At 48.4% G+C, this 10,810-nt stretch overlaps 1 protein-coding gene across 3 annotated transcripts in view; it reads left to right on the top strand.

The window, feature by feature from the left end:
• The first annotated feature begins 248 nt into the window (after window positions 1-248).
• SLC35F4 (solute carrier family 35 member F4) overlaps window positions 249-10,810 on the top strand; it is a 154,235-nt gene continuing 143,673 nt past the window's right edge. Inside the window, exon 1 of one of the 3 annotated variants that reach the window (XM_078384039.1) lies at window positions 249-625. In XM_078384039.1, coding sequence (XP_078240165.1) covers window positions 523-625 — 103 coding nt within the window. In that variant the 5' untranslated portion in view covers window positions 249-522. The remainder of the gene's footprint in view (window positions 626-10,810) is intronic. The other 2 variants (XM_020814959.3, XM_020814962.3) reach the window with 2 other exon arrangements.

The raw sequence follows: 10,810 nt of genomic DNA, 5'->3' as shown, positions 1-10,810 counted from the left end.
GGGGCACCTTTTCTCACAAGAAACCTGGCATATGTGTGTGTGGGGGGGAACAGAAGGAAGGCGGGAAGAAGGTCTGAGGGAGAAACTTGGAGGGGGGAAGAGAAAACGGCGAGGGGGGGGAGGGCTGCAGCGGCTGGAGGAGTTTGTCGTCCCCCCCCCCACAAAAAAAAACTTCGCCTGCCGGGAGGAGGAGGAGGAGGAGGAGAACCGGGAGGCGGGCCCAGCCGGAGCCACTCGGGGGCCGAACCCGGCGCTAAGGCGGGCGGGGGGGGGGCACCAGGCTGGCCGCTCTTGCGGAGGAGCCGCTCTTCCTGCGGAGCCCGGAGCGGGGAGAGACCCGCCTGCCCGCCGGCAGCCCAGCCCAGCCTAGCCGGGCTCCCCCCCCTCCCCGCGGCGGCGGCGACCAGCAGCTGCCCTTCCTCCTCCTCCTCCTCTTCCTCCCGCTCCGCCGCCGCTGCCGCCGCCGCCGCCGTGGTCTCGAGCCCCGGGCGGGCCGTCCGGAGCCCTTGGTCGGTTCTCCGCATGGATGTCAAGGCGGCGCCCAACGGCGTGGCCACCATCGAGGACCGGATCCTGCGCATCACCGGCTACTACGGCTACTACCCGGGTTATTCCAGCCAGAAAAGTAAGCCGGGCGGCGAGAGGCGGCGTGTGTGCCCGCCGGCGAACGTGGAAACGCGTTCTCTTAGGGAGGAGGAGAGGGGGGTTCGCAGAGAAAGACGCGCGTATCTTCCCCCCCCCCTTTTGTTTTAGGGTGCGTGTGTGAAAAGGAATCCTTTGGATCTGAAACTGCGGGAAAGTGGATCGTTCTTTTTCTTGGGGGGGGGGTCCAGCGGTTTTCCTCCTCTCCAGGACCCCCCCCCCCGTATTTTGTTTGAACACCCCCCCCATCTTTTCTCCCACTGTCCGCAACTGAGAAAGTGGCTGGGGTGGGATGGGGAAAGCGTGGGGCTGGCTGGAGCAGATCGCACTGTGTTTTTTTGGGGGTGGGCTGTAGGGGAAGGGGCGATGTGCTTCTATCCCCCCCTTCCCCGGGGTTGTGCATCTTTTTTGTAGGGGGATGTCCTGTCTCCCAACACGCTTGCATTCAAGAACTGGGAAGCGGGGGTTTGCTGTGGTTGGTGATGGTCTTTTGACACACACACACAAACACACTCACATGCTCCATGCAAAAACGGTGGTTTTTAAAAAATCCGAGCGAGTGGACGGCGCGGGACGATGGGTGGGTCGGGCGCACGTGTCCAAGAGGGTCCGGATTCACACGTACGGGGGGTCCCGGGGCGCTTGGTGACTTGCCGCATCGCGGGCGGGCCGGCGATGGTGCGGAGGCGAGAATGGACCGCGGGGGCAGAGAGAGAACCCGAGGCGCAGGATGCAGAAAGCAGAGCGAGCGAGCAGGCAGGGAAAAGAGAGAGGGTCCCGCGATGTTCGGGCACGTGCGAAGGGGCGACCCGTGAAGGGTAGTGCAGAGAGAAGGGGATAGAGTATAGACAACCTACTCCCGTGTCTCATAATCTCAGCCCTCGGGGTGGGGTGGGGGCGAGATGCGGGGCAGGAGAAAGAGCGAACGTCTGCTCCGTCGTTATTGCTGCAGGTTGGTGAAATGGAACCTCCATGTTCAGGCGCAGTCTGGCTGGCGGGTTGGGGAGGGCGCTTGGACTCGGCTTAAGCCGCTCCTGGGTTGTGGCCAAAGGCTTTAGCCACCGATCCAGCCTCCTCTCCTCTTTCCTGACTTCACTGCGGGGAAGTGTTTCCATATTTACTTATTTAATGCGTTTGTAATCTGGATTTGTGAAAAGCTCGGAAATGGGGAGCAGTCGTCATAAGCCCGATGTGAAACGAATATATTAATTCCTTCCTCCTCCTCCTTTTGTTGAATAATTATTACTGGCTTCCCTCCAATGTCATGGGAACTTGTCCCCCCTCCCAACACTTTCCTCTCTTGCTGAGAGAGCAGATTTTGGGGTGTGTGCCTGAAAGCTGGTTACCATAGTCTCTCCACACTGAAGGTCTCGGTTCCGAGTTCGATTTCCCACTATGTCTCCTGGGAGAAGAGCCGGCCTGGGTGGCCTTGGGCCAGCTGCACAGTCCCAGGGATCCCTCCCCAGAAGAGGAGAATGGTCAACCACTTATGATTACTCTCTATCTAAAAATCCCTGAAAACGGGCCTCCATAAGTCAGAATTGACTTTACAGCACATGATGATTATGATGATGTGTGTACAAAGGGGGCAGAAAAATCCAGGAATAGACCGATAAACTAGATAATGTCACATAATAGATGCTTCCAATTGCTAATACTACTTATATTCCTGCTATGCTACCAGGACAATAGTGAACGAATACCAGCATGCTAGCTTGCCTTTTGCACGTTTATCACGGACAATCTTATCAATTACTGCGCTCGGCGCCTCTCCACTCCCCCTTGCCCGCTTCTGTATTTTGCCAGCTTCCTGCTAGGCTAGCTTTGAGCAGCATAACCCTTTCTAACTATCTGAACTGTGGGGTGGGTGGGGGGCGATCTTGCTGAGTTTTCTTCCTGCCAACGCTTGTAGATTTAGAATCCTTGCAGGGAAGAAGAAAAAAAAGTTGGCAACTCCGTTCTAGAAGGTGTGGGTTCCGGGGAGGATGGCCAGGGCTTTGATTCACAGCCAAAGGAGAGATCACTTTCATTTATTACAGGCGAATAAGATCTGGGTGTGCCAATTCCAAGAGGGTATCCAGAATGTCATTGAGAACGAAAAAATGTCTTCTGTTACCCATGGAGACCTTGATTTTTCTCTCTTTTAACTCACTGGTCTGGAAGGTCTTTCTTTAAAAAGATAGCTTTGCCATTCTAACGGGAAACATGAACTACGTAGTGTGCAGAGAGTTTCCCAAGGGGTTTGAATGGTGGTCAACCAACCTCACGAGGGCTGGATAACTTAGTGTGGATGTGAGCCTTAAACATCATCTGTGGCTTAAATCATCTCTCATACACACACAGAGTGAGAGGGCGGTGAAAGAAAAGGTAAACACACTCTAGGTTATTGAAGTTCCATATGTATATATTTGGGTTGTGTTCTTGTCACAAAGCTTGGAAACTGTACATTTTTGGTACTACAACGTACAGACTCCCCCAGCGATTGTGGTTCTGAGGGCACCATAGGCCTAACCCCCCTGAAACTTTACGGTGTAGTGGTTAAACTGCAGCACTGGCAGTCGGGACTCTGCTCACGATCTGAGTTTGATCCTGAGTTCAGGTAGCTGGGGTTGACTCAACCGGCCATCGTTCAGAGGCTGGCCAATTGAGTACCCAGCTCGCTTGGGGTATGGGACAGTGTGTAGTCTGCACGATAACACTGTGAACCCTCCAGAGAGTGTTTTAAACACTATAGGTCAGTATATAAACAGCACACTTTGCTTTGCTTAAAACATATTTCTCCCTCAAGACTCTAGTTCCTCCAATGCAGTCAAGGGAAATGTGCCGGTCGTGCCTATTTCTGCCTTCTTCAACACAATTCCCTTCAGATGTGTTGGACTATAGTTCCCAAAATCCCCAGCCACCACGGCCTGACGTACTGTTCAGTGAATCCTGTGGAAGTAGGTGGTGGAGGTCGGGAAGAGGGGCCAGGTTAGGATTTCGGACTGGCTAGAGTCCAAAGGGTCCGTCCCCCACCATGATTAGCTTGGGACTAACATTATGGTTAATACAGTAACGTTAGGAAAAGCTGAAAACAGGAGGAAAAGAGGAGGCCTAAATAGGAGATGAATTGACTCCATAAAGAAACCACAGCCTTGGGTTTGCAAGAGCTGAGCATGGATTTTACAGACTGGACCGTTTAGAGAAAGTTCATTCATAGGCCTGCCATAAATCAGAAGGTATTTTGACAGCACCTAACAACTGGTTGGGACACCTTGCGTGACAGAAGGGACAACATCTCTGCAGTGGGAGAACGACGTTCTGCACATGCTCAGAGACTAGAATGTCCTGATTGGTATCCTGCCTGTGACCCGTTGAGAATAGGACTCTCTTTCTGAGCCTGGGGCCTCTAAAGTCAGCTGTGTTCAGAGCTAGGAATAGCTGCTTTAGAGGACTACAATATCCAGACTCCCCTAGTCAGCATGGTCACTGACTAGGCCGGTCTGAGGATTTTGGGAAATGTAGTCTTGAAAGTATTGTGTTCAGTGCTCTGACTGTCCTCAACTTCCAGATTGCCCTCCAGAGCATCTTCTCTATGTGCCGTGCTTGCTGGGAATGATAGGAGTTGTAGTCCCATGTGTCTAGGGGCTGCTTCATCTCCTACTAGAAACAGACATCAAGATAATCTGTCCTGGCTTTGGAAGTGGCCACTCCAAGTATGAATATTGCACTGTGTCCAGAACAGTCTCTGAGATTTTTAACCAAGATTTCCTTCTGCCTTCCCGAATCATTTTTTGACATTTATTTTACCTAGAACGATCCGTTGTAACAATCTGTGTTCGGGCACTCTGCATTTTACAGTATTTACTTTGTCATAATCTTCTTGATTTCCCCCCCCCCCAATTCTCCTTCATTGGTTGGTTGCTCCTTTGACCCGAGAAATTCTTAAAGAGTCCTGTTATAAATCCCTGTTTCCTATCTTTGAAATGTTTATAGGATCCTCTCCTAACTCCTTAACACCGTCACGTTATAGCAAACCTTAGCATATGTAGCGCCACATTTTATTCTTGCTTTTAAGGGACGTGGTGGTGCTGCGGGCTAAACCGCAGAAGCCTGTGCTGCAGGGTCAGAAGACCAAGCAGTTGTAAGATCGAATCCACACGACGGAGTGAGCGCCCGTCGCTTGTCCCAGCTCCCACCAACCTAGCGTTTCGAAAGCATGCAAATGCAAGTAGATAAATAATGACCACCTCGGTGGGAAGGTAACAGCGTTCCGTGTCTAAGTCGCACAGAACATGTGACCACGGAAGATTGTCTTCGCACAAATGCTGGCTCTATGGCTTGGAAAGGGGGATGAGCGCCGCCCCCTAGAGTCGAACACGACTGGACAAAAATTGTCAAGGGGAACCTTTACCTTTACCTAAGTTTTATTTCCTGTTGCAGTCTTCATTTTTAAAGAAAGTGCCTGCTGGGCAGCTTTGCCCATACAACTGCTGTTCGGTTAATCAAATTCCAATCCCTGGGGTGGCAGGTCCTGAATTCAAATCCTGGTGCTCCCAGGCAAGGCTGGGAAAGGCTCCTTGGTGAAGGGCTTGCTAGAAGCCCGTGTCAGACCCTATGGAGTTGTTATTGATGTTCTTATGGGGCGTCAAGTTACCTTCGACTTATGGCAGTCCAATAAGCTTGTGGGTTCCTGTAGGTCGTTAAACCATCTCATATTTGATCTTCCTCTTTTCCTCCTGCCCTCTCTCTGTCTTTCCCAGTGTTCCTGTCTTTTCAGAAGAATCCAGCCTACTACTCATGATGTGCCCAAATACTGTATTCAATGTGCTCTCTCCCCCCCCCTCCGGATGTATGTTTTTTTCTAGTTTGGGTTTCTTTCTCCTGCCCAGCATTTTAATAAGTGGGATTGGGTCTCTTCGGCAGCAACGGGCTGAGGTTATTTCTTTTACTGCATCTCCAGAAGAATTTCACTGCTGGGACTCATGCAAGCTGCCCTTTGGCTCAGACGTTCTCAGTTAGAAAGAGGGGGTGCCCACCATCGGTTGGCCTTGGGCTGTGCGTGGGTGTGCCACGGGAAAGAAACGTTCAATTCCTGTGCGAACAAGGTGGTACAGTTTGTTTCTTGATGGCGTAGCAGAGGTGGGCCTGATGAGAAAGCAATTCATTGTTATACAGTATACGTTGCAGAGATGATGGTTGGGTTTTTCTTTTTCCATTGTTTCGGTGTCATTTTTCCTCTGGCACAACCAGAGACCGGGGTGTTCAGGGGGAAAAAAAACCCTTCAGGACTGCAAAGAGAAACTAGAGGCTGAGGACTCAGGGGATGATGGGGGGGGAGCATGAAAGACCGAGCTGCTGTTTTGGAAGGGGTGCTTAAACTCTTGACAGGGAATGGAAAGGAATGGAAAACCCCATCTTCTCCACAAGGCAATTCGGCTCGTCAGCAGCTAACTAGGAAAGAAGGATTCCAGACGGTCTTTTCCTACGCCTTTTGCTGCTGAGGGAAGTAGAGAGGAGCTGGCCTCAAAAAAAAACTGTGCTCTTTATGCAGCAAACTGGGGGGAAAATCTGGTTATGTAAGACAATTGTTTGTAGGATGCGTCTGACAGTCTTGGCTGGCTTCTCTCCTGCCAGCTGTGGGCTTTTGAAGGGCATGTTCGAAGCAAAGAAGCTGCAGCTTTTAAGAACGAACAGGCAGCAAAGGCGCTCGTAACACTTCTGCTTAGCGGTGTTCAGAATTTCCCCAGCGCTCCCAAGAACAGAGTCTGGGAAAGTTATTTTGCTTGGCCGACAACCTCCAAATTTACCTGGGCTCTCTGGAGGGCTATACGATCGATCGTCCAAAAATGGTACCCAGTGTGGTGCCACAGAGAGAGTGATGAAGTAAGACTCAGGAGACCTGGGTTCGAATCCCTGCTAAACCATGGGAACTCATGGGGGGTGGGGCACTGAAAAAAAAACACTTCTTAAATATACCCTTTAAAACCCTATTTAGGTCACCCTAAGTTACCGTATTTTTCATTGTATAAGATGCCCCCCTTTTCTAACCCAAAATTAAGAAATCTAAGTGGGGCTTAGCAAGTGGAGGAGAAAACAGGGATCAAAGCCCTGCAGTATCACTTTGATCCTTACTTTTCTCTCCACTTATTTTTGTTCTTTCCTCAGCTTATGTCCGTGTATAAGACGACCCTCAATTTTTAGTCTAAACTATTTTAGACAATAGTATAGTCTTATACACGGAAAAATATGGTAGATGTGACTTGACGCCACATAACACACATTCCCCCCCCCCCAAAAAAGTAACTTTTCAAAGCTTAAAAAATCTTTTCAGTTTGCCTCAGAATCCTACAGTTGTTGAGAACAGGGACTCCCTAATCTTAAATATATCGGGTCCGGAAGTCGTTATTTTCCAATGGTAGAAGAAAGAGTTTTCAAGCTAAAGGTAGAGTTTTGGCCAGTTTCTACAATCCTAGAATAACTGAGCTGTAAGGGGGCCTCCAAGGCCATAGAGTCCGACCCCCCTGCTCAAGGCAGGAATCCATGTCAAAGCAGATCTGACAGTTGGTGGCCCCATTTTCTCTTGAAGGCCTCCAGTGCTGGAGCACTCAACATCTCCCAAGGTCATCGGTTCCATTGTCATACTTTTCTAACGGTTAAGAAGTTTTTCCTGATCTTCAGCCTAAATCTGCCTTCCTGCAACTTGAGCCCATTAATGTGTGTCCTGGGATGAGTGAGAACAGATCTTGCCTCTCCCATGTAAGACAGCTTTTCAAGTATTTGAAAAGTGATTTCGGCAGACCTTCCCATCAGATAATTCCTGACACTTTTTCTTTCCTTTGTTATTGTTTCTTTCACCCTATTTAAATTGTTTATACACCTTTATTGTATTTTTTATGATTTTATGAGCCCCGGGTAGGTGGGGCTCGTCAGCCATGGAAGGCAGCCCATCTAGGAGAAGGAAAACCCCGATTTCAAACCTCCACTGCCTTGTGACTATATCCACTGATGGAAAAGGCTTCAGGAGTTAACCTCGAGCCAAAATCTGGAGCTGGAGTCCTGAAGGCAGTTCGTGTCGTTCTGCCAACTCCTGCTGGAACCAGTTGTATTGGCTCTTGCCTTTCCATTGGACTATTTCAGCAATGTGGAGAGGGGGGATCTGCTGCTTGGGTAACAGCCTATCCTCCATGTTACCTTACCCGGGCTTCATGCTCTGGAGAGGACACTCCTCGATTCAGAGCATGTTACCATAGTCTCTCGAGACTGAAGGATGCCTATGCACGATTGTTAGCTGCCTAGAGTGGTCCTGACCCGACCAGATAGGTGGGATATAAATGAAATGAATGAATGAATGAATGAATGAATGAATGAATGAATGAATGAATGATATCCTATCTCCCTTCAGTCTTCTTTTCTCAAGGCTAAAAACACCCAGCTCTTTCAGTCTTTCCTCCTAGGGCTTGATTTCCAGTCCCCTGATCCTCCTTGTTGCCTTCCTCTGAACTTGTTCCAGTTCGTTGGCATCCTTCTTAAACTTCGGTGTCCAGAACTGGACGCAGTACTCTAGGTGAGACCTAACCGGGGAGTCAAGGACTTCATGGGATTTGGAGACTATGCTTCTGTCAGTGTAGCCTACAACAGCATTTTGTTAGAGGAGTATCCGCTCAGAAGCTTTGGAACAACCTCTGCCGAAATTGGACAAAGCCAGTACTGGTGAAAATAGAGAATGTTGCTCCCAGTCTAGATGACTGTCATGGGTTCTAAGTGGGGTTGTGTCTTAATAGCCCTTCAGATGTTCCAACTAAGTCATGAATGTGGCTGCTAAGATTCTTGTCTTTTTTGGGAAGTTGGAGTGAAGAATCAGAGAGAGGCTAAATATTAGTTTCACACCAGGCTCTTCCCAAGAGTAGGATGATGTCAGTCAATAATACTTTGGAATGGCTCTCGTTTGATGATCATGTCTTCTTTCAGGCAGTGGTCTGCCTTACTCACTGTATAAAAATGAGCGGTCTTCTAGTCAGCTACCCCGACCCTAACCCTAATCCTTCTTGATTTGTAGCTGGGGAAGCGGGCAGGGGATTTTCCATCATACTTCAGCATTGTGTGTTGACATCTGGATGAGCCCTATGAAAAACGCAAATTGGAAGGCGAGCTTAAGTTTTGTCTGGTAGCCAAGGTCAACCGAAAAAACTTGCACCACTGGCTTTAATAGCAGTCTACACCATGTGAGGAGCTGTTCTTTAGTTAATGGGCAGGAAAGCAGCCTTCAAAGTACCAAATCAATGCACCCACCCCATATTTCTTAATTTGTGAACTTAGCCCTGTTGTGTGAAAGAAGGCTGCATTTACAAAATTGCACTGCCAACCCTATGGGGCCCACACTGCTTAGCTCTTGTAGTATCCATTCATTTGAGCTGGGGAGAAGAGAATATGTGTAGGCTTTTAAAGTCATTTGGAAAATGTTACACTTAATCTTTTATAAAGTACAGGCTTCTGGTTCTCTGAAGGACACTCCTGCTGATTCTTCTTTTTAAAGGTTCTCGCTGCAGCTAAAGTTCCTTTGATACGACTTCGGTTTTATTGGCAGGTGGAATGCAAGAGTATGCGTCTCAGCAAGTGCTGAGGTTCGTCTTTGAATACAAGACCTTCTGTGGGCTTGACCTGACTCACGTCTCAGGCCCCAGAAGTTCAAGCGGACAAACCAGAGTTCGGGATCAGAGCGTGGAAAAGTTGCTTTTGCTGACTGCCGTTCTTATGAACTCTTCCTCCCTCTTGGGAAGTAAGGAGAACCATTCTTCAGTTCCTAATCATCATCATCATCATCATAACTCATCTGTGAATGGAGATTGACTGCGTTCAGCAGTTTTGAATGATGATGATGATGTGCCATCAGTTCAATTCTGACTTATGGCAACCTTTTAGAGGGTCTTCCAGGTAGAGAATACTCAGAAGTGGTTCACCATTCCCCTTTTTCATGGATGCCCTGGGACCGTGTAGTTTGCCCTTGGCCACACAGGCTTCAAGGATGATGGTGATTAAATACAGTGGTGCCTCGCGAGACAAGTGCTCCGTTTTACGATGAAATTGCTTTACGACGAAGTTTTTGCAATCGCAAAAGTGATTGCAATACGATGTTTCCTATGGGGGAATTTCGCTTTGCAATGATCGGTTCCCTGCTTCGGGAACCGATTCTCACAAAACGACGATTTTCCTACAGCTGATCGGCAGTTTCAAAATGGCCACCAGGTAAAAAAAATAGCTGCCCGCTGTTTTCTGGGACGGATTCCTCGCTGCACGGGCAGTGAAAATAGCTGCGCTGTGGAGGATCTTTGCTGGACGGTGAGTTTCAAGCCCATAGGAACGCATTAATCGGGTTTTAATGCGTTTCTATGGGCTTTTAAATTTTGCTTTACGATGTTTTCGTTCCACAGCGATTTTGCTGGAACGAATTAACATAGTAATGCGAGACACCACTGTATTTGCTTATGTCTTAAAGCACGGAGTGGTTGAGTTTCAGTGGAAAAAGCTTGAACAAGCTTGACATTCTTTAGCCCAGCTCTTTGTCTGAGAGCTCCTGAAGAAGCCGAGAAGCTTAAGTGGACAAAGTACAGTATTGTATTTCCAATATAATGATAATCTTAGAACTGCAGAGCTGGAAGGACCCTATGGATCATCGACCCCAGCCCCGTGGGGAATCGAACTTCCAAATTCTGGCTCCGTAGCCAGGGACCTCAACCACTGAGCTATCCAGCAGCTTGTTACTGTGATCCTTTGTTTATTCTTAAAAACATGTGAATTAACTCACGTTTGGTGAGCTACTGTTGTTGCATTGAGCAAAGCCTATTAATATATGCTCATTTCCCACTAGCCTCCTTTTTGCTTTTTTTTGGTGCTTTCTGCATTATGCAATATAGATGCAAAACAAAATCAGCCCGTAAATATCCATTTCTCATGCCTTATCCCAGATTGGTATAAAGAAGGAAAGTTTCTACGTGCTACTTAGCCATGCCACCACTTGCTTTGGGAACAGATTTGGAAGTTTAAAGCAGAAATAAATTTAGAATTCTCAAAATAATTAAAATACTGTTGCTTGTAAGTTACATAGCAGGCTGTTGGTGGCTCATTCACAAGCAAGGCTCGGTCTCGACAAAATTGATCTGTGAATTCTTCCTGTGTGTAGGGGAGTTCA

Source organism: Pogona vitticeps, chromosome 1 (genome assembly GCF_051106095.1).
Source record: "Pogona vitticeps strain Pit_001003342236 chromosome 1, PviZW2.1, whole genome shotgun sequence".
Taxonomy (NCBI): Eukaryota; Metazoa; Chordata; class Lepidosauria; order Squamata; family Agamidae; genus Pogona; species Pogona vitticeps.
The sequence above is the reverse complement of the archived record's forward strand: the minus strand, read 5'-3'. Positions and strand labels throughout refer to the sequence as shown.